We start from the raw sequence: 24,050 nt of genomic DNA on the forward strand, positions 1-24,050 counted from the left end.
GCCGGACGGATTGTTGCATCACGAGACTCTGAGATGGTGACGGCTTGCGGAGGAGGCCTTCATCCAGCTGTGTATAGATCGTGGCTGATGGTGATGAAAATGACACGCGCATATATTCCATTTGTTTTTCCACAGTTCAGAAATCGTCAGTTCCAACTGGCTTATTTTTAGTGGCTCGGTAACACAAACATTAGCGTACGACCGCTATTCATCATCCAGCCCTGCGGTTGTGTCACCGTCGCTTGGCCTAAACGCCGCCGCTGCCAATCCTGCCCTGGGAACCGAGGCAAAAGGCCCGCGTCGGTGGGAAGCGCGGGGCCCCCGCTGCTTCTCGGCTCGTCGACCGCCCTTCCACTTTTCCCACCGTGCTGCTGCGGTCGTCTGCGTGGCGATTGCCAATCGGGTCGGCCGCGCCCGCGAGCGTCGAGGTTATCGACCGGATCGCTCTCGATATCGCGCGGCTTAGTCCCCGTCGCCCTGCGACTGCTTCGTCCACTTCTGAGCGAGTGTTCGCGCAGCGGCGGGGAAAGTTAAACGACGGCGTGTCGTTCGCGATCGCGACGACCGATCAAATTCGCCGAGGGGCCCGCAGCAGTGAGTGGCGAAAAGGTCGAGAGAATAAATGTCTCCGGATTCTCCAGCGTTTCCCTCCCACATCCCCAAAATCGTCATCGCCAAGCATCACAAAGCAGCAGGACCATCCTGAAAAATAAGACTCTTTGAATCTTTGCTGGATAAATATTTCGGCATTATTATTACAACCCATCAGCATCTTTTCCGCCATCTCCTGCGAGCGAGCCTTGGACACTCCACGCGGCCTCCAAGTTGCACCTAGCCTGGTACAAGCGCCAAGGTGACGTCACCTTGTACCGGGCGAGCGAGCGGAATGTGTCGTCCGCGTTGTCGGCGATGTCGCACGAGAGCGCGAACAACACGAGCAGTGTGTTCCTCGGCGGCGGAGGGAGAGAGGGAAAAAAAAACACACAAAGAGCTCCAGTTCTCGCGCCGCGCGATCCGTTGCCAAAACAGCGACGCGCGACGCGACCGAGCGTCTGTCGCCCAGAGATCGTCCTGCTGAGTGACGGAGAGAACGAGGAGGAGGTGTTTTTTTTTTTTTCTCTTTAAGGAGGACGACTGAAAGAGAGAAAGACGGGGGGAGAAAGAAAAAAAAACTTTAGAAAAGGCCAAGGAAAGAAAAATGATCACGTTCGCCGAGAGACATTTGGTTTATGAAATGGCTCCAGGTCCTTTCAAACAAGCCGCCATGCACAGTCCAGAGCATTTATCTTGTTTTTCTTCAGATGTTCTGAGTTTTTTTTTACTTAACCATGCTGCTCACTGGGTTTTTAAGTCACCTTTGTCGGTCGCTCGGTCAGACGGTCGATATTTTTGGGGGTTTTTTCTCCCCCTAAAACCAGAATGATCTTGGAACGACATGCGGTGAAAGCGCGGCGCACTCAAGCCGGACTGCTGACTATTGCAGGAGGGACTCGCCCCCGCCGCAAAGTGACCTCGCCCCCCAACAAACCAGTCGAAGACGCAACCTAAAAGCAACCAAGGGGATCTTGTCTAGTAGAAAAATAACTCGGCACCCAATAGGCCTCCTGCGCACATCTGAACCCTCCGTCGTAATATTAGTAAAAAGTATTTTTTTTTTTTGCACATCCCATCAGCCTCACGGCCTTCTGGGAGTACATCATTTCAGCGGGATTGATTCAACACAATTACTGGACCGGTAACGACCATTCTGGGTTTGGTACTCGATTACAAAGTCATATTTGGAGGTTAATAATTGGTTTATTTTGGGTTAGAGTGTGTTGGTATAATGTCAATATTTAGCGTTAGCCCTCCATCACTTGATGACAGAGCCCATCAAATCGAGATGTGACGTTGTGGGAAAATGTGCCAATTGATTTTATGTATCAGAAACACCGGGGGAGGGTGAATGTTGCAAAGCAAGGAAAAAATGTTCACTGTTTTTGTGCGAAGACGTTTCTTTGGAAATTACAGCCAGCATCGTCGGGAGTTCAAACGATGATCTAACCCAAAAGAAACCGATCATGAACCATAGTGTTGGTTGTGAAAGCCTGTAGGTCAAACCAATACCAGCATTCAGCCCGGAGGGAGAATCGCAGGAGAAGACACGCTTTCCCAGCGTTATTCACAACTACATTGGAAGGTGAATATTGGTTCCCGCATAAATAAAGGCGTTGCTGTAATTGCAGAAATTATTAACCACGTCAGATTTCCTGAAGGCATGGCCATTTTAACAATCGATAGACGTGAACTGCAGGAATTGATTGGAATAACTTGGTGAAGTCAGAGCGATGAAAGTTAACGGTGCAGCCCTGCGATGACCAGGCACGATGTCCCGCGGTGAGTAGATGTCACTGCCCACGACTTGACGCCTGGATTAACGAGCGATGCCAGTCTGTCGCATCTTCACGCAGCGTCCCTTGTACCCGGGAGACGGTCGACAGGTGAGGGCAACCTCACCGTCAAAAGTTCCAAAGGGCATCGTAAGAATAGGCATGGCCCCTCTACGGAATAATCCAGCGGCTTGACACGCAAAACTGAATGCAACATCGCCGCCATCCCAGCGTGGATAAAACACATTCCTGCGGAGGGAGTTGGTAGGAACGTTGGGTTGCTCGGTCAATGGCCAGGGTCAACGGCGGCGTGGTGTATTCCGCAAATATGCCCGACTGTGAGGGCGGGCACAAGCCGGCGTGAGTAGGTTAAACGTTGAGTTTTATAAGGGCACAACGGGGTGACCAGCCCCTCCCCACCCAGCCCCACCCCTCTCACCCCCCACCCAGCCCCACCCTCCCCACCCAGCCCCTCCCCACCCAACCCCTTTTTGCACGACGGACACAATAATCCCCTGTGGGCTGGTGTAACCAGGAGGTTCCTACCAGTAAAAATTCAGTTAATCTAGTTCATCTACGTCTGACACTGATATGTGATGAGCGTTTCTCCGCTTATTGAAAATGACGGACATGTTGTTTGCGTCTGAACAGCAGTCCAGTGAAAGTCCCAACGCAAAAGATCCCAGGGTTTGACCTTCCACGAAGCTCATTGTCCACACTAAATCGCGTCCACTGCACAAACCATGGCAGTGTGCGACTTTGGCCATCCAGAACAGACCATACAACGTACAACGACGCAATGCCCGATCCACAAATATGAAGGAGACATCGCAGCGATACGCTCGGCTCGTCCTGACGCGATTATTTGGCTTGACCACCGTAAATGTGAAATTGTTGCTGCTGCTCTGCATCTTTCATCAGCTATACGAAAGAAGAGGCAGTCCTAATTGGTCGGTTTAGTGAGGACTCTGGTAAAAAGCCGCTTACACAAGCGATTACCCACGTCTTTCGAAGTGTCTGGAAATGTGCATCTGAAGTCGTTGAACGGCCTCGAGCGGGCTAGTGAGCGGGTGGGCGGGCGAGCGGGCGGGCGAGCGGGCGGGCGGGCAGGCGAACGGGCAAGCGGGCGGGCAGGCGGGCGAGCGGGTGGGCGGGCGGGTTAGCGAGAGGGCGAGCGGACACCGTCCTTTGTACAACCGCAGCATTGCGCGGGTTAAACCCCCGACACGCCTTGTGGCTCGAAGCTCTTATGCGCATAACGTCCTGGATCGCGGGATCACAAGGGCACTCGGCGGGGGAGACACGTGTGGCGCCATCCCATCCAATCGGAAACGATTCGTTATTATGATTAATGCCGCTGACAGCGATAGCTGGTTAGGTGCGCAGACCGCTCGGGGGCGTTTTGCCGAACCGTCGGCAGCCGACGCCGCCAGCCGCCGTTGCCGAGGCGGGCATAGCAGTAAATGCGGTGAGGTTTGGCTGAAGAGAGGAGGCAGTTGAGTCGGCACACTTCTGAGGACACACGATTAAAGGCCCTAAATCCCGTCGGGGATTGATTTATTGGCTCGTTTTTTTTTATTTTTTTTAAATGCTCACAGAAGTCGTGGGGACACATGCCTGGGTTTATGAGCGGTTGCGACAATCTCGTTTCACCCCGATTTCAATGCCGTCCCCCACCCACACACACACACCATGTAAGCCAAACACGGTTGGCCCGTGACGGGCGGTCCCGCGAACCCGTCGCACATCTCGTCTCCAGCGAGTGGCCGCCCTGGGGTTTCCTTCCCCCCCCCCCAGTCGCGTGTTGAAGGTCAAAGTTCGTTCGTCAGTGAGATTTTGTTGCTCAGGTGAGCATTGAAGCGGTGGTTACCTCCTGTTTGCGGGCCTGAGCCCACAGTGGGAATTCTACATTCCTGTGGCAGGGGGCGAGTCTCTTCGTAGGACAACCGCCACACAGCGGTACTCGCCTTCGCAAATCCCCAACCTCCTGATCAAGGTGCCTGCCAGTTGAAGTTCATTAGTCAATTACTGCCTGCGAACATACCGTAGATATGCAGTGGTCCTTCGGTGTACGATGCCAATGATTAACGACATTTCGATTCACGATTCGCCGCCCATAGGGTCCCATTGCTTCTGCTAACGATGCATTTTCGATCAACGATATGTTTACGTTATCACACGGACCCGCCGATTTCGGCCAATCGGAGCGCTGCTAACGTTTGCTTTGCTGCAGACCTCAGCCAATCAGCGACGCCTTTTTTTGACCCCTCAACCTCCACCACCTCTGAACATCCAGAGGTTCTGATGGAAGGAGGGTCTCCTTGCAAAAAAAAAACGTTTCTCCCACCCCAACTTCTCCATCAACCCTTTAAGTCATTCATCTTCTTAGTTCTTATGTTAAGCTCTATTTAATCTTTATTTACCCATGTTGCTATTAATATTAATGCTTTAATATGTTCTTATACCGTTTATTTATAAAAATTGCATTTTTAAATATAAACTATGTTTTTTTATGGTGAAAAAGGTCAACTTCCGATCGTTTTGGAACAAATTAAGCCTTTAACATGTATTTCCTATAATTATATTTATGATAATTTAAATTAAAGATGGGTTTTTCTGCTCCAAATTAATATCGTTAACCGAGGGATCAGCGTATTTCTATCACACGCTTGGATGTATTTCTATCATCGGCATCGGCCCCGAACTATCCACTTGGTCGGTAACGAAGCGGGGTTCAGTTGTCGGATCCAATTTGCCGAAAATCCGCGCACTATTTGCTGGAATGTTTGCGCGGAAACTTGAAATACCTCCTTCGGGGAATGACGCCTCGGTCGTTCTTCCAATTCAACAAGAGGAGGCGAAGCAGAACCTGGAAGAATTTACAGAGCCGTTAGCCTCTTATCGCAATGCCTATAAATAGTTCCGAAGATCCCCGGGCAACGTAATAACACCGAAAGAAGAAAAAAATGTTGAGGCCCGACCGGCCACAGCGGACGGCGGGCGTGGAGATGCGATGTTTCACGGCGTCGTCTTTCGGTAATTCGTGCCCGAGTATCGCCCGATCGCGGGTGGCAACAGAACTGGGACGTGTTCGTCGATGGTAAACACCGTGGCCTCGGAACAGAATGTTCGTTCACGATGGGTGCCGTTCGGGGGCGGTGGCCATCGTGCACAGCGCGTGGAGAGGCCACTCTTCTTCTGGCCTCTCCGCACGCGCTCTGAAGTGGAAGAGCCACTGCTGTTGTTTATTTTGTAGATGCGTGAGGGGCGGTCGGTCGGTTGGTCGGTTGGTCGGTTGGTCGGTTGGTCGGTTGGTCGGTTGGTCGGTTGGTCGGTCATCACCGAGCTTGGACTCGGAACAGGGGCAGCAGGGAGTCGACAGCACGGGTGGCTGGGGGGGAAGGGGGTTCGTCATCATCGCCATTGGTTTTTTGCGACGCGCCTCCCATGCGGTGCATCTTCGTGCCGCCCGCACAGTGGGCCTGTACAGAAACGGCCGCAGACCAAGTTTGCAGTGTTCAAAAACATCGCAAATTACACAACAAACGAGAATAATCCAAATTACAAAGATAAAACGTGCTTGGATGTCTGCTCTTGTCTTTTTATCCTCTTCATTTTAATTATTCATACGCCATCTGAAAATAGTACGTCTTAAGTCTTGAACTGCCGGGAGCATCGATAACATTTCCTCGTAAGCTGTTCCACAATTTTGGGTGCCAAAAAGCACCAAAATGCCCGTTTAGCAATTCTCAATTTCGTCCGCCGGTCTTGTAATAATAAGTAATATTAAAAAATACTTTTTTTTTAAACATGCTTTAATGAAATGTACCGTACCAGTAATGGCAGAACTCCACGACTCCAGGAAGTGGCCCCGAAGCTTGCCATAACGTAAGGGGCCGTGGTGATTTACAGCCAACGTCAGTTGAGCGTGGACAATTAGACCCAAGCCGAAACAAAACATATAAAACAGATGGTTTACATGTTTTTATTTTTAATGATAGAATATAGTATTGTCATCAGTATCACATAAGTATACGCAGTTTGCAGTCGATACCACATTGGGAAGTGGGTTAAAATGGAGTTACAAGATTTGAGGATACGACAACAACAACAGTGAGTTAATAGAAAGTGTGTAAAAAGATTGTTAAAAAAAATAATGATAGAATATAGTATTGTCATCAGTAAGACATAAGTATACCAAGTTTGCAGTCGATACCACATTGGGAAGTGAGTTAAAATGGAGTTACAAGATTTGAGGATACGACAACAACAACAACAGAGTGAGTTAAATAAAAGCGTGTAAAAATGATCACGTCTGGTATCGAGCGAAATTCACGGCTTGGAACGCGCCGTTCCGGGGCGGTGCGAGCAAACGGCACGGAAGATCGAGGGACCTCCCGCCGAGCGAGCGTCGTAGCGGACGAGCGTCGTGGACGAATCTCGACGTTCTCGGTGGACGGGGGGAGGCTGTGACCGCTTTTTTTGCCGTTAGTCTCTCCGCGGTTTCTGTTGTGGAAACAGCTTTGGAAGAGAAGAGAGATGAGCGGGTGCGGTGCTCACTTAACAGCACTTGCCCCAAACCTCTGTGTGAGATATACGGGGAATATGTATCTTTATACGTTGGGGAGCGGCGGTGGTGCAGTGGTTTACAATAACACGCTACGCGAACTCTGAGCCTTGAGTGAGATTCACAGCCACGGCTAGCATCAGTGGCGACTCGTATCAGAACTTTTCTTGGGTCTTCCTTAGAGTCAACTCATCGTTTTACCTGGGGAGACAAAGGCGGCCTGGCGTCATGTTGGCCACACCACCACCTTGTTAAAAAGGTCCTCGCTAACAGCCATTGCCCTGACAGTCATAATACTGTACAGGGGATCTGTGTGTGTGTGTGCGCGTGCGCGGCAGGGAGGGTGTTGCAGACGTAGTTACGCGTCTCCACACTGGTCCCACCGCGACGGGATATTACGCTGGGTGGCAGACGTTAGGCGCGGTGGTGTAGGAGGGCCTGGCGAGCTAGACGAGGCTGGGGAGCAGAGCAGGTGCTGGGAGACCGCCAGGTCACCTCTTGGAGGTCGTCCACGTGTCTCCTGTGCAGCAGCAGCAGCAGGCGCGGGGTCTGGTCGAGCGGATAGAGAGAGTTGGTGGCGATGAGCTGCGGTGGTGGTGATGGTGGCATCAAAATATTTGTCCACCATGGCTTCTTGACCTGAATTGATCTTATTTCTTTGTCGGGCAGGGCCAAGGAATTCGAGGCGTCTCTGGATGGAAAGGTTCAAGTCCCGGAGTCGGCCTACAAAGCCAAGTGAGCGCGCGACGGAGACACGCACCGCTTACGCACGCAGCGAGTGGGCAAGCGCGCCCGCGCGGCTGTGTTAACGTAGCCAGCGTTGTGTTATTGCAACTCGCAGCCGAGTCTCGTCAACAACGACAGGCTGTGGAGTTCTAGTCAAGTCTTAAAGCGTGCAGTCCACACAATGGGTGAATTTCTCAATCCGGGTAACCGCGCTCGCTCTGCGCGCTGTTGGCTTGGCCCGCACGCAACGACCGCACGAAATCCCCCGAGACTCGGCGGACGTCGCAGCCCGGTAGTTGTCGACGGGAGAGACGAAAACTCGGCGGAGCCCACGCCCCTCACCGGGCGGGCGACGGAACGATGGAGTGTGCTTGCGCGTGACCGTGTCTCTTGCCGCACCTCCAGGCTCCAGCGTCTGGTGAAGGACATCAACAAGCAGCTGCAGAGCCACGAGAGCGGCCCGTGGCCAAACAACAAGGTGCTGGCGCTTGACAGGGCCCTCGGCGAGCTCATGCGCATTATGGAGAAGCAGGTGAGGAGGCCGCTCCCCAGAGGTCGCAAACGGGTTTTGATTCCTTACCCGTACCCGGCCGCACCAGGGTCGCAAATGGGTACCCGTACCCGGCCGGGTACGGCTTCCCGTTCCCTACCCGTACCCTACCCGAAATGAGTGACAAACGGTTACTCACCAGTGACTCACGGCCTACCCGTACCCGTACCCGGCCGCACCAGGGTCGCAAACGGCTACCTGTACCCGTACTCGGCCGGGTACGGGTAGCCGGGTATCGGGTAGGGTACGGGTATCGGGTACCCGGTTGCGACCTCTGCCGCTCCCCCGCGTCATCGCGTTGTCGCTCCCCCCGGCGCCGCCGTTCCCCACGGCGTTGCCGCTCCTCACCGTTGGTAACGCGCATCCAGACTCAAGTGTGCCAGAATGTTTCGAAGCCCATCATGCATTGCAGTTTAGCTTGTACTGCCGTGGTCACGTCAGCAAACTTTACGCGCGCACACACCCACAGACACAGATACACGCACGTACAGATAACCTTTAACGGACTGTTTTAACTATTGCGGTAAGAAGTACTTATAAAGGCCGACGCAGCACACCAATGAGGGGGTGGGTGGCCAACGCCGTTGCACGACCGCCTTTGTCTCCCCAGTGCCGATGTTTACACACCGCAAAATTACACACAGTCTCATTCCTCTACAGATGCACACGTGCAAGCACGCATGACGTATGCACGTGCAAATTGCCTTTTTTTCGAGAAGATTGACGAGACACGCCGGGCGTGCCACCTCGGCGGGGCGGTAACGCGGCGGCGGGGAGTGATGGGCAGCGCTACGGGTGGCGGGGACTATCCTCCTTCCGTCGTCGGTGCGTTGGCTTGTCCCTCGGCGCGTCGGTTTCGTGCGTTTGGTTTTGGTAGTTTGGGCCGGCGGCGGGTCGTTGGTCCGCATGTGCCGGTGTGCGAAGGTAGAGATGGTGGTGATTCAGCAGTAAAACTTGAGCACTGGTAACACAAAGCAGATATACTGCTCCACTTAGGCAGGGAAAAGTCGTAAAAGGGATTCCCGAAGGGAGTTTATTGGAACGAGCGCACGCACGCACGCGTACACATGGATGTTGGGCGAGCGCCGCGCGTGAGAGAGGCAAAAACAAAAATGCCTGTGGGGGCCATGTAGACTTGGGGCAAGTTCTGTTTGAGAGCAACTATTAGGACGTGCATGGCCGCTTTTCGTCTCCCCAGTGGCTGTGTTCACGCAGCACACCGGCTACTAATTTTGGGCGAATCGATGAACGGGGGGCGGGGGCCAAACCGGTTCGGATATCGCTTGTCATTGATGTTAGCCGCGGCTGGGAATCGTACGCAGGCATCTGGGTTCATAAGCGCGGCCGCCCTAACCGCTGTCCCCACCGCTCTCCACTCAAATGCAAAGACCGCAAATGCGCACGGCCACACGTCAAATAAACAAGCACGGCAAGGTGGCTGCTTCATCACTCAAACGATTAAAGCATCGACCAGCAGGCCCTCCCCGCATGAATGCATTCCGGTGATGATGATGAGGACGATGCATCCCTCCGCTTGAAAGTGGCAAACCCTGAAGCCGGCTTCGACTTTCCTGTGTCTCATCAGCGTGGGTGCGGACAGTTAAGCCAGCGCTACTGGGTGGTCCATTGTGGATAGGCCAGGGTCATGCACGAACCTTGTGAGGTCTGAAGTGGATATTGAGCGATGTGAAATAATCCACTTGTGTAACAAAACACATTTTTTGTCCCAGGGTAGTAAGTGTTATTTCCTAATTGCTTGTGCCTATAAAGTGCAGAAAATGGCTATTATTCCCCACAAACTTTGCTTTTGTGACCAGGACAGTGATATTTTGAAATTTACCTATTTTCAATGAGAGAACGTGGTGTGCATTTGCGTCTTTCCTTCACATTAAGTCCTGGTTTTCTGTACTTTTTAGGCATAAGCAATTAAAAAATAACACTTACTACCCAGGGACAAAAATCTTGATACATATAATCGAAGCGCCTGTGTGTGGGGGAGAGTTGCTCATCATCTCCACTGGGGGGTCTTGAGCCAGCGGTGGAAATTCCATGTTCACGTGACGGATGCTAGTCCCGCCCCCCACCCCAAAAACAAAATTTGTGAAGGTTGCGTCCCTCCATGTACTTGCTCACGCTCTGGAGAGCCCTTCCAGAGGTTATTTGGCCTACTCTTCAACGGGAGAGGTGGGAGCCACCCACACTTTACCCGACTGCCTACCGATCGACAGTGGCGTGTGCCCATCTATGCTGCCGTGTTCAACAAATGGGTGGCGCCAGGCAATTTGGAAAAATGTCCCCCCCCCCACACCCGTTGTTTCAACCGCCGCGGCCAGGAGATGGAATCGAACCGGCGACCTCCAGATCGCCGCCACGGAAACACCCAAAGAAACATTTTTGCAAGGTGCTCAAAATGATGACGGCGCTTGCCCCCAGGCGAATAGCGGGTCACGCTCAAGTGAATGTGTAAACACACACAGGGATGGTGGTGGTTGGGGGGGGGTGTTTAATTGTCAACATGCAATAACATCTAATGGACACACCAAGCGGCATTGCAGCTCGAGGCATGCACATGCGGTGGGGGGTGGGGGGTGAGGAGGGTGGGGGGACGGACGAGGCACGCACCGCTCCATCTCCACGCGAGACGTCCCCACGCGTCTTCACGCGCGCGAGCGCGTCATCGGGGCGGCCCGCCACCGCCGGTCTGTGGTTTAATCGCCGCCTGTCTCCGCCGTGATGCAAAGCAGAGACCGTCCCCTCCTCCTCCCTCCTCCTCCTCCCTCCCTCCTCCCCCGGTCTCCAGGGCCGGTAGTTTTGCATTTGGGGGAGGTTGCCAGGGGCTGATGCGTGAGGCTTGCGCCAAAACCAGCGGGGATGTGGCCAGCATGCTTTATATTTAGTCGTGGTCTTAGTCTAGACGAAGATAACTTGCGGAATTTTAGTTTGTGGATTTCACTGAGTCATCCTCTCCGAGTCTCGTCGACTGAAGCAAGTCAAAAACTTCTCGTTGTTAAATGTTGGTGTTGAGCAGCACGCAATGCCCTTCCCCCCCTTGCCCCTCTTTATCAAGTAAGCCAATCGGTGAACTCAGTAAATCTTTTATCCACTTATCTATTCAGTTACTGTGTGTGTGGTCCTCCTCCGTGCGCTGCGGTCCCCAATGAGTGGTCGTGGGTCCGTCGGTGCTCGGTGATTTTCGTCCCGTTCACTGCAAAAAAAAATTAGTTGACGAATAATTTTGCGGCTAATTCCGTGAGCAACACCCAAGGCCGACGCCCACCGTCCGTGTAGTCACCGCCACAACCTCCGCGCATTCGCCAGGTTCGTTTTCCCCTCCGTATGCACGCGCTGTACGAAGCAGTGGGCGGTAGTGTGTGGCGGGGGGGTGCAGGGAGTGAGGGGGGGGCGAGGGAGATTCGCTGCTGCCCCCCCCCTCCTCCCGACCTTGCCGTCACCCAGCCCGCGCCTCGGCTCCGTTCTGTTTGAAGTTTGCACAATGGACGTGAGACAAACGAGCGCCCCATCTCGAGCCGGGACGGATCCTGGGGGTCGCGGTGGGATCTGGGGAGGGCGGCCCCGGGGCGGCGCTGAATAAATATACAGCAGCAGGGTTGCTGCCTTGCCTGCCTGCCTACCTGGCTGCCTGCCTGTGTGCCTGGGTGGTCACAGGGCCACGGGATTGGGGTCTGAACTCTGTCCTCAACCCTTCTCCCCTCCACCCTCCCACCGCCACCTCCCACCCCATCACCTCTACCACCCACCCGCACCCTGCCGGCGCTGCCCGCCGCCGCTCACTCTGCGGCAGGAGGTTTGGCGAGCCGCGCAGCGCGCGTTTGCGTGGGTGCCCGTGCAGTATCGATGTAGCTGCGAGGTGTTTTTGCGCGAACGTGTGTTTCGTAATTCGTGGTCAGTTTAAATATCGTACTCACCGTCTCTGTGCTCCTCCGTGGCATCGCCTCCACCTCCCCCCTCATCTCACTCTACTCCCCTCCACGCGCCCTCCTGCCTCTCCACCATCTCATCTCTCTACTCCCCTCCACGCAACCAAGAGGCCTTCTGTCAAAGCCCCCGGTCAGCTCGGTGGGAGGTCCCGCATTCTCCTCTGCTGCCCCCGTCGTCTGGAACTTTCTCCTCCCCCAGCCACCCGTGCTGTCGACCCCCTACGCCCGTTCAAGTCCAGGCTCAAGATCTTCCTTGTCGTCTTGGTCCATGGCTCGCCTCCTCTTGCCCACGGAACAAATGACGCCTGCTGTGTCTGCGCAGCCTCTTGAGATGCGGCCGCACACAGACGTAGCTACACGAGTCCGCTTTGTGCTGTGTTGTGCTGGGTTCACGTGCGTGTTCACGTGCGTGTTCACGTGCGTGTTCCAGCTGGAGAAGGACGGTTCGCACACCGCGCGGGAGTCGTGGGACAGCGGCTCGCGCACCACGCTACGAAGACGACATCCCGAGTCCGTTTCCCGCTCGCGGGTAATAGCAGTGACAGTGGAAATTTCAACTGCTCCTGGACCTCCCCTGGGTTGACTCTGGTGTGCTTTGTAAACACAAGGGCGTCCGGGCACCCACCCCCTCCCTCGTGCACAGTGCCAGCCTAGGTGCTCACTATAACAGCACTTGCCCCAGCAGTCAGTTAGGGGCTATATGGGGATGTTTGTCTTTTGTTTATTATATGTTTGCCTTTATATGCGTGTGCACGAGAGTGTGTGTATGTGAGGGTTTGTGTTTATGGGAGTGTGTGTGTACTTGTGAGAATGTGTGTGATTGTTAATGTGTCTGTATGCATGCATGTGAAAGTATGTGTATATGTGACTATCTGAATGTACGTGAGAATGTGTAGGTCACATTGTGTGTATGTTATGTGAGAGAGCGCATATGAATGTCGTGTGTGTGGGGCATTGTTTGTGCGATGGTGTATGTGTGTAAAGTTTGTGTCCCGATCGGATTGTATGTGTTTATGAGAAGATGCGAGCTTGTATCAGTGTGTATATGTGAGTGTTTTTAAATGTGCGTGCAATGTGTATACGAGTGAGCTCGTGTATACATGCATGTATGTTTCACAGTCTGCATATGTGTGTTCAACGTGTGGACGGTTACGGGCACGCATGCAAGCGAGTGTCTTTGTGTGTCTTTCAGAGTAGTCGGACAGTTCGTGCACTGCGCTACAAATCTACTGACCCAAGTTCCATTCCCCCTCATGGCCAACACCAGTGGCGATTATCTGCGCCAGTCCTGGGCCTGAGTACCTGGTGCGGTGTGTAAACATCGCCACTGGGGAGACAAAGGCGGCCGGGCGAGGTGCTGGCCACCCACCCTCTAGTGTGCCGTGCTGGCCTTCATAGGTGCTCGATAACGGCACTTGCCCCAATAGTATATTAAGGCTATACGGGGGTTCTTTGCCTTACAGGGTGTGCGCGTGTATACATTTATATGTGAGTGGGTACGTGCGTGTATAATTATAATAATTTACATTTATTTGCAAGGCGCCTTCCACTATGTATGTTCGTATGCGGGCGAGCACACACGTGTGTCTTTGAGGGCGCGTGTACGGGCGTGCGCCCGTGTGTCGGCGTGCCCACGAGCGTGTATTTATTTATATAAAATACGCTGCACCCCGTCCGTCCGCGTTAAAAGCCTAGGAGAGGCTTTGCACGGCTGATGAAAGCCGTGCATGAATAATATAAACGATTGTGATGGCAATGCTGCCTCGGCGGAGACTCCAGCTAATGGAGCCCAAAGCCCGCTCCTCTCTCAGCCCTCTGGTGTCATCAATCCCCACGCCTCCGCTCGACAGAGGATGGGCGAGCGGACAGATGCACGCGCAACCCGTGGCATCGCCTCGTCGTCGTCGTCGTCACGCACGCCAATCGATCCCCCCGTGCCTCCGCCGGCCAGGATAACCGAATGCACCACGCACGCGTCCACCTCCTCACCATTCTCACCGTCGTCGTCACATCATCAAGCGAGTCAATCGATGCTCTCTGCCGGGCGAGTCGCCCTTGGAAAAGAGCTTTTTCTAGCTCGGTGGGCTGAACTCGCGAAATGAACTTCTGATACTCGACCACCACGTCACTTCCAGACAGCAGCTGGGCACAAGTGGCAGACCCACACACACACCGATCCATACATCATCACCTCCTCATCATCATCATCACTGTCATCATCATCATCTTCACCGTCCACACGTGTCTTTGCACGTGTGTGCGTATGCACGCGCGTATGCATGCACGTGTGACTGCGATTATATGCGTGCGTACGCCCGCATACTGCGTGTGTGTGTGTGTGTCCGCGTCCATGCGTGTGTATCCGCCTACGTGCGTGTGCATGCGTGTGCGCGCATTGCTCGTTATCAGCAGAGACATCGGCAGTTCCCTCCCAGCAGGAAGAGCGAAAAGTGTAGCTTTAGTTCCGGTTGGGCGCTGATGATTTTTTACTGCGGGTCGCTCCGCTGACTTTAACCCTGCACGTTATCTCCCCTTCAAACAAGGGCGGTTGGGGGGGGGGCACCGGTGGGGGCGGCTCGGGGTGGCGGCTGGTGGGTGGGTGGATGATGAGGAGGGGGCAAACTTGGGGGGCGGCTGGTGGGTGGTTGGCGGCTGATGGGGGGGCAACTGGGATTGGGGGCGGCTGGGTGGGCGGTTATGGGGGGCGGCTGGCTGGTGGGGGTGGCTGGAGGCGGCGACTGGGGGGGCAGCCTCGTTAACCCCACGGCGGGCGCCCCCCCCCCCCCCCGTTGAAAAACTCCACTGCTGGAGGAAGCTGCGAAGGGGAGGGATATTAAAAATAACATAATGAGAGCCGTTAGCAACCGTAAAACGATATTATAAGTTATTGTAAAATGAGTCGGAATGTTAACGACGTTGTAAAAGAGAGAAGTTATTGTGTGGGGTTTAAAAGAAAAAAAAAATCACTTTTGGGTCATTGTGTATCGTCTCTCTCATCATCACTTACCTTCCACTCCCCCCCTTCCCCTAAAATATTTTAGCTAATTATTACGTACTCGGGGCTTAAGTCTCTTCACTAAAACAAAACAATCTTGAAAAATAGCGCCAAGAGTCCAAAACCTTTCCAAATCTCATCGGTCATCGTTGCCGTGATCACGTGATCGTCACAGTCACGTCATCACCGTCGTCGTCATCGTTGTCATCGTCATCGTGACCGCTGATCTTCCCGTCATCATCGCATTAATTACCCACTACTACCGTCATCATCATCATCATCAGCCTTGATCTATCCACTGCTGGGATGAAGGCCTGTCCACACCGTCATTTCCTTGTCGAGCCGCAATCAGTCTCGCTGCGTCGTCCATCGGTCACCACCCTTTGCCCAAGCCCACTTTGCCCTCCAGCGGGGAGTGGGTCATGTGCTTGACACCACTGCTCACTGCTTTAGGTGTCGATTGGGCAGCGAGCACTGCATTTCCGTGTAGGCGCAGCGCCTTCTCTCTGAGTGACCCCCGTGTTCAAGCGATTGTTGGGCAGCGCATGGACATTCTACAATCCTGTGGACGGGTAGAGTCTGTATTTTCACGGGTCTTCTCTTGTGGCTACACACCTTAGTTTCTGTGTCCTGGGCCACCCCCCCCCCCCCCCCCCAAGGGTTTGAAACTTTATTAAGGAGAAACAAAATGTTGTATTTGGTGATGATTGCGATTAAATGCGGTTTGATGGTAAGAATGACCGATAATGACGGTGATGGATGATGATGACAACTGCTTACGCTGAACGATGATGCGTGATGGACGGACGGTGACGATGATGACCTGGCCCAGATTCCGACTCGTGATCAAGAGCCTGTGGCTGCTCGACCAACTTGAGAATTAAAACAAAATGCTGGAATATTTCTCTCATTCACCGGAGGTCACGCGGTCACCGCAACGTAAATCACGCGTGGCGCGCGCACGCACACGCACACGCACGCACACGCACGAGCTCACACACACACGCAACACACGCGCACACTGATGCGCACACACGCGCACGCACGCACACACGCGCACACACGCGCACACTGAATCATCTTAATCTCCCAAGTTTGCCTCCTCCGCCGTCACTCTCTCCCCGCGAGTGCTTCTGATTAGCGGGCGGCTTTGAAGTGCTCGGTGCTCGAACCAACCCAACTCCGGTAAATGAAGCTGTCTCCGAGGTGCACGTAAATTTTGGCCAGAACCCCCCGACGCACCCCCCCCCACATCACCACCAAGACCCCCTCCCGCGCCCCCTCCCTGTGTCCCAGATTTAGTAGCGCAGCACCGCCGTCGGAGGGCTTGGGTGGGCGACTGGGCGGGCGACGGTGGTGAGACGGCAAGAGGGGCACAGGGAGGTTGAGAGGGGGGGGGGGCAGCACGCGCTGTTTGGAGGAGGCGGAGGAAGGGGGGGTGAAAGTCGCGCTCGCTGACCGCTTGCGTCGGAGAGAGAGAGAGAGATTTAGAATCGCTGAAGGCTTGGGGAAGGATCTGTTAACAGACGGATGGGCCCTTAATGACCGACCGCGCATGAGCCTGAGCCTTTCTTTATTTCTCCAGCTCTGAGCCAAGGAGACCTGGGTGGTTTTTTTTGGGGGGTTAAGATTTACACTCGGGCCGGTAATGTATACGTACGTGATGCCACCGGGGTAAGCGAAAGGCTTTCCGTTTCCTGCGAGCCCGTGCCGAAGAAGCTTAAGTATCATCCTGTTTTTTAGAAGGGGACGGAAGCAACTCGCGCACGTGCACGCGCGCGTGTGTGCCGATTCAGTATCCATTTATGGTCGTTTGCCATTGGTAAGAACTTGTACGGTGGGTTGATGTTGCTCCCCGTGGTGTATAATGCTTCGCACACCCCCAGACTTGCAATCCAGAGGTCGCCGCTTCTATCCAATCTCGTGGCGCAACAGTTGAAATGACGGGGAAAACTTCCTCTCTCCATCCTGAAGTCCACCCTGAAGTCCACCCTGCAATCCACCCAGCATTCCATCCAGCATTCCTCCCAGCATCCCACCCTGCAATTCACCCAGCATCCCACCCTGCAATTCACCCAGCATCCCACCCTGCAATTCCACCCTGCAGTGCACCCTGCAGTAGACATGGATTACGCCACAGCCGACGGACAGGCCAGGTTTGGTGGAGTACAGGGCGGGTTCTCCCCGCCTCTGTCAAGATTTCTGACCGGTGTGTGGAGGAGTAGGCCAGAGCACCATCTATAGGGGTCCTCTAGAGCTCCCTATCCGAGTGGAGAGGCCTTTCCATCAGCAGTGGCTGTGGGCAAGCACAAATTGCATTTCGATTTAAAGCTTTCGTGACTGCAGGGATTCATCTTCTTGGTTCTTTCGGTAAAGTCACGTAGAAGGGAAGTAATAAAATAAAAAATAAAATAAAACATAATAAAACAATTCTCATGACGTTTCGGCCACAACGCAAGCAGCCGTCCTCAGGCGGCTTGCGTTGTGGCCGAAACGTCGTGAGAATTGTTTTATTATGTTTTATTTTTTTTTATTATTTTATTACTTCCCTTCTACGTGACTTTACCGAAAGAACCAAGAACACAAATTGCATGGCTGCACCTTCACCTTCATCTACATGTTACATGATCAAAAGACAAATACATTCATACAAGTGGGGATCGATTGCGGTTAATGGAATGTAGGCAAATTGCATGCAGGTCACAGACAGCTGATGCACGTCGTCTTCACGGAACAAACGAGACAAGAAAAAAAACAACACAACGGAGAACCCTCGTGTTGGATTGAATCTCGAGCCTGAATCGTGGCGACGGATCGCCGCAGTGTTCACCATCACGGTGTTCGTCGTTGCTTGCAAACGTTTCCTGCGCGTGAAGGTGGATGGCTTGCGGGGGGAGGGTTGTTTGGCGGGCGGGTGAGCGGGGAAGCTGAGCGGGCGGCGGTCAGGGAGGAGGAGGAGGAGGAGGCAGCTCCCGCCGATTTCTCGCGAGGTCGGCTTGCATGGGCCAGTGGGCCAGCGCTCGCGCGGGCCGCTCAATACGGAGCATTAGGGCCGATCAATCAGACCCACCCGTTCCTCCAGCCTCCGCGCAAACGGTCGGCCAAAGGAGTGGGCAGGTGGGCGAGGGGATGAGAGGGTGAGCGGGCGAGAGGACGAGAGGGCGAGAGGGCGACCGGGCGAGAGGGCGACCGGGCGTAGGAATGCCGAGGCCTTGTGTGCTGTGCTAATTTCGTCAGAATGTTTTCATTGAACGTCATAGCGATAGGCTAGGCGACGGAAACTTGTCGATGTGTTTTCATGTAGCCGCTCTCTTAGTATAGGCGACTCAACCAGTGACTGTACCCCCATCCCCCATCCCACACACACCCACGCTTTATCCCACCGCACACAACCTGCCGACTGACTGCTTTACCCATTCATTGTACTGCTGCGTGGGTAGCAGATAAAAAAAAAACTGGCACGAATCGAATTCTAGATTTGAAGTTTTCGTGACTGCAAGGATTCATACTCTTTGGTTTTTTCGGTAAAGTCACGTAGGTACATTTTTTAAATAAATTAAATCACGACGTTTCGGGCGCAACACAAGCGTCCTTCTTCAGGTGGGGACAACTTAGCGAAAGCACAACCGCTTAAGTGTGTTTCAGACACACTTAAGCTTCGAAACGTCCTGATTTAATTCATTTTAATTTTTTACCTGCGTCACTTTACCGAAAAGACCAAAGTGTACGAATCGAATTGCCGACCTTTGGATTGCAAGCCTGGTGTGCGAACCATTACACCATAGCAGCATCCCTTGAAGACTGTAGTTGACTTTTTAATGTACTATATATTTAACTAACTATATTTGTACTATATAAGTGTGTGCACCTTTGTATACCAGCAGTGGGTATGGGTACACCTTAGTTGACCGGCAGGTTGCGTGCGGTGGGATAAAGGTGCGGGTGCTTCCACTTGTTCCAAGACATCTGGCCAACGTTGTAGAACAGCCCAAACATTCCTTCCGAGAGGAGCTCTTTAAAGCTCCCTCTGGCGGAGGCCCTTCCACCAGCAGTGGCGTGACCAGGCACTTGCAGGGCTGCTCCTTTACCCGTTGAACAGAGCTGCTCCGCTCGAGCAATGATCACGCGGCGCAAAACGAGTCGCCAGCGCAAATCGCGGCACCCCAAACCCGCTCGCCGGTGCGGCGAGTCGCGGCTGCCTGCCCCGCGGGCTTCCGCGGATTTCTTTTCCCCGACGCCGGGTTGCCCCTTTGTCACCCTCTGGCCGGCTTCCGCGGATTTCTTCTCCCCCGAGGCGGGGTTGCCCGTCGTCGTCCTCCGCCCCGCAGCGGAGGCGAACACGCGGAGTCTTCCTGCTGCCCCGAGCAGAAGGCGTTCCGGTTTCAACCTTGACCTCCCCGACCCGTGCCCTCCATCCGCTCCCACCGTTCACCCCGTGCCAGCGATGCACCGCCTCCCCCGCACCCCCCCTCGCACCCCCCACACCCCCCCCCCCCTCACATCATCTTTTTACTCTCCCCTCAACAATAAACCCAGCAGCTGACCTTGTCCCGATGCGAGAGCAGCTCCCGCCCGGTTGCGCCGATCGAATGCGTGGGCGAACGAACGGACCGACGGACGGTTAAACAAACGGACGATGTGCTGATTGAGTCAAGAACGAATTGACACATGAGCCTGCCCATTTGTGAGCAGCTCCTCTCCATGACGCCGAGCATGTGAACGAACGCGCGGACTAATAAAAGTCGTGAATGAATGAGAGAATCCACAACAAAATTAAGCTGAGCATCAGGTACTAGTTTGAGGCTGAGTCGACCTAGGGGAAGCCCACGACTGGTTGTGGTGTCGGGCCGTGATCGGAATCAAACCCGGGTTGCTGGGTTCATAGCACAGCGCACTCACCGTTATATATACGCACACACACACACACTAACCACTACATATATTCTAAGACAAAGATCCCTTATATAGCGTCAACAGGCTTTTGGGGCAAGTGCTGTTTGTGAGAACCTATGAAGGCCGGAACGGTACACGAGGGGGTGGGTGGCCAGCACCACACCGACCGCCTTTGTCTCTCTAGTGGCGATGTTTACACTCCACACCAGATACCCATTTGAGGCTGAGCCGCCCTAGGGGAGGCCCAGGACCGATTCAGATAATCTTCACCGGTGTTGGCCGTGAGCGGGATTCGAAACCCGGGTCGCCGGGTTCGTAGCGGGGCGCGCTAACCGCTACACTGCCGCTCCCCACCCTACACACATACGCACAGACAGGCGTGAGAATACGCATGCGTCGCCCCACCGGAGCCGGCAGCCCTTGCTTGTGTCCACGTCGCGTGCGCCGACCGCGTGGCTGGGAGCGTCGCCCCGTGCTTGAGAACTCCATTGTTCAGCCCCTCAACGCCTCTCTCTCTCTCTCTCTGCCCATCCTGCCCTCCCCTCGCCGCGACGTTTTAAAAGTTAATCCAATCCATCTGAGGAGGCATGTGAAGTGGTTGATGTACGTGGTTTTAGCGGCTTTGCTCTTTGTCAATCCACCGCTGGATGAAGGCCTCCGCACACCGTGTCGCTAACCGCTCGAGGGGATTGTTTGGCGCTGCGGGCTGACATGGTTCACAACAATAGCGGGTTCGTAACAATCGCGCTTAACGACAACAATAGCGGGTCGTAACAATCGCGCTTAACGACAACAATAGCGGAGCGTGTAAATCGCGCCGCGTTGACGCCTCTGAGCCGCCGTTGACAAGAGGCGTCACCGGACGACGGATGGAGACGCGGCGAGATGAGAGACGATGCGGACGTGACGAGAGAGACGCGGCGAGGTGACGAAACAGATATGCTGGCCAGGTAGAGATGGGAGCGCCGGTTAATTGGCGTGTTAATGTTAATTAGCTCGTTGATGGTTGTTAGGATTTTGAATTTGATGTTGGACGCACCCCAGTGTGTTATGAATCATTGATCCCTTGAGCCGCTTGGGGCCCTGAGCCTTTGTTTTCATTTGTGTAGCGCCGTCACTGCTGGACTTGGACCTTTCGTCGGTCCGCTGATGAATGAGGGCCTCCCCACGCCATGCGGGCCATGGAGGGTATTTGGTCAAACCTCACCATGTTCGGTCCGTGCGTGATGTTTCACGACGGCGGAAGAGCATTGACGTGGGAGAGCGTAGCGATACAGGGTTCATTTTGTCTTCGCCTTTCCTGACGGAGTAGCTGCGTAGGTGGGCGAAGAGATGGGCAAACAAGTACGGCCCGAGATCCCGTTGGGAGAGGGGTCACACCGGAGACGTTTGCCTGACCTCTGCCAGGTGTTGCAGTGCAGGGCCCAGCCGCTAGATGCCACCAGCCCACAGTGCGGACAGAAATAACCCTCTTCCTCCCCCCTCCCACCCTCCCCCCATAAGTATACCTCGGTTTACTCGCACACCCACGTAGATGGGTCCGTGCACGTACATGTTTTTGCCGACCCACTACTGGATGAGGGCCTTTCTGTGCGCTACGCGTGGGGGAGGGGGGGGGGGTGTGGGTCGCGTGAAACGTGACCGCGCGCCACTCAGCGCAGGTCGGTGATGGCGGTGGAGCGTCAGCCGCGGGAGTGGAGCACGCTCCAATAGGGGAGTGTGCTGGTCTCTGGTCGCTGGTGCTGCCCACGGCGTGGTAGCCTACCCCCCCCCCCCCCCCGTAGCGGCCTACAGCCACCTGCTTTGTGCTTCGTGGTTGCCCGAGCAAGCGCTGTCCAGGCCCACAGCCTGCTTAGCTTGCGAGACTGGACGGGAATGGGCGCGAGTCCCGGGCGATTCGGTGCAAAGAAAGTTATTTTTTAATGACTGTAGGAATCAAAGAAGAAACAAACTCAGGAATGTGCAGACACTGGACACAGACGAAACGCACTGTGCTCAAGACAGCAGACTCCGCTGCAGGGGACGAAGCCAAACCTCGCGGCTGTCTAATTCATCAATTACTCGTGCCCAAATTATACGATTTAAGTCAATAAACATGAGTATATCAGCGGACCTCTTTGCCAGTATTAAAGAATAAAAAATAAGGTAATGCATATGTTCACCGCAAGTACTCTGTGTGGTTAATGCAGGACTTGATTCCTTTGCAAAAGGTTTCTGTTTGGTGTTTGAACATCTTAACGCCTCCTGTTGTATTGCCAAAAAGGTTAAAAATTATTCTTAAAGACAGAAACCTTGCTTACCCGGGTCTCACTTGTGCTCGTAGCGGTCTCCTGGTTAATTCTAAGACACCGATGAGTGTCATCTCCTCATACACCTGTGTTTTCTCCACACGCGCTCCGTGCGTTGGCACAACACGAAATACGCAAACGTGCAATTTCTCAAACGAACGATTAGTTTGACAGTGCGAGTGCCAGATCACGAGTCGGCCCCGACTGCTGTGGTGGTGAATTCTGTCAGCGAGGGAGCATCCTGCGTGCCCCATCCCCTGTTGTGACAGCGGCGGCGGCAGCGGCGGCGGCGGCGTTCCCAGTGTCAACGTCTGCATCCCGTGACACGACGATGCCGACGGCGCGGCCGTGAAAAAATGCAAAACAAAACTAATTAAGCAAATCTCGGCAGTCAAAGCGGTCTCGCTCACCTATCCACGCCAGAGGTCGCAAACGGGTACCCGATACCCGTACCTTACCCGATACCCGGCTACCCGTAACCCGACCGGGTACGGGTACAGGTACCCATTTGCGACCCTGGTGCGGCCGGGTACGGGTAGGCCGTGAGTCACTGGTGAGTCACCGTTTGTCACTCATTTCCCAACGTCTTGTCTCTTCTCACAATTCAAGTTCCTAGAATCAACCCACCCGCGCCTGCAACATGGCTTCATCCCAGAGGTCGCAATCGGGTACGCGTACCCTACCCGATACCCGGCCGGGTAGCCGGGTATCGGGTAGAGTACGGGTACCCGTTTGCGACCCTGGTGTGGCCAGGTATGGGTACGGGTAAGGAATCAAAACCCGTTTGCAACCTCTGATCCACGCCCCCCCTCCCCCCCCCGTCGTCTGTCGGTCTTGCACTCTGACCAGTGCTGCCCCCCAAATAAAATCGTCGGCGCGTTTGCTGCTCGCGGCAGACACCCTCGCGGCACGAGGCTATCACGAAGATGCTACGTCTCACGGACGGGCACGGCCTGCGGTAGTTTCACGGAAGGTAGGGAGATATTGCCACGTGGCTTCACCCAATTGTGGTCATTTGTGAGTCGTTTTCAAGCTGAGGTGGTTAGCATCTCGCCACGGTGGCTAGGAGATGTTAACTACCTCACCTGGTATAGAGGAGGTCGTGGGTTTGATCCCGACCCCTGACGCCTGCTGTATATTTGGAGTTTGCATGGTTTTCCCCCTTGATTTAACATGCATTTTTCTCCGGGTCCTCCGGTTTTTCACGATAACATTTGGCGGCTGTACATTTCCACATGACGAGCCACTTCGTTGAGCTATGATTTGTGGGCAGGTTGCTTCTGAGAAAAGCTATACGGCTCAGTGGGCCGTACCTGGTTAAAATATTTTAATAATTTTAGTTGTTTCAGCTTGGCATATTTTGACCATGACGCCGGCATGGAGCGGACGGCACGTCGCCGTGTCGACGCGTTTACGGCGAAAATTCACGCGCGGTATTAACCGGGGCGGCCGCTGGGCTCGATGCGCGAAACCTCTGCGACGAGCGGCAGACGCGCCGCCGCTGGTCGTGCGCCGGTCAAGTATGGGATGACAGCACTCGACGCCGCCGCAGCTGCACGTCAAAAGGAAAACTTGACAAAGACGCCGTCTCGGGCGCGCGAGTGTCGAGCGAGCGCGTGCGCGCGGGCGGGCGGCGGGCGGGTATCTATCTTGTTTGATTTGATTACTCTTGCCGGGTGGGACAAATTGATTTCTAACCTCCCGCTGCTCGGATTTAGCTCGTA

The 24,050-nt window shown here is 54.3% G+C and overlaps 1 protein-coding gene across 1 annotated transcript in view; it reads left to right on the forward strand.

The window, feature by feature from the left end:
* The window catches only part of SCAPER (S-phase cyclin A associated protein in the ER), a 228,961-nt gene that overhangs the window by 129,984 nt on the left and 74,927 nt on the right, over positions 1 to 24,050 (forward strand). Inside the window, 2 exon segments of the mRNA XM_078879101.1 lie at positions 7,606 to 7,671; positions 8,068 to 8,194. Of these exon segments, the coding sequence (XP_078735227.1) occupies positions 7,606 to 7,671; positions 8,068 to 8,194 (193 nt within the window).

Source organism: Lampetra fluviatilis, chromosome 53, assembly GCF_964198595.1.
Source record: "Lampetra fluviatilis chromosome 53, kcLamFluv1.1, whole genome shotgun sequence".
Lineage (NCBI taxonomy): Eukaryota > Metazoa > Chordata > Hyperoartia > Petromyzontiformes > Petromyzontidae > Lampetra > Lampetra fluviatilis.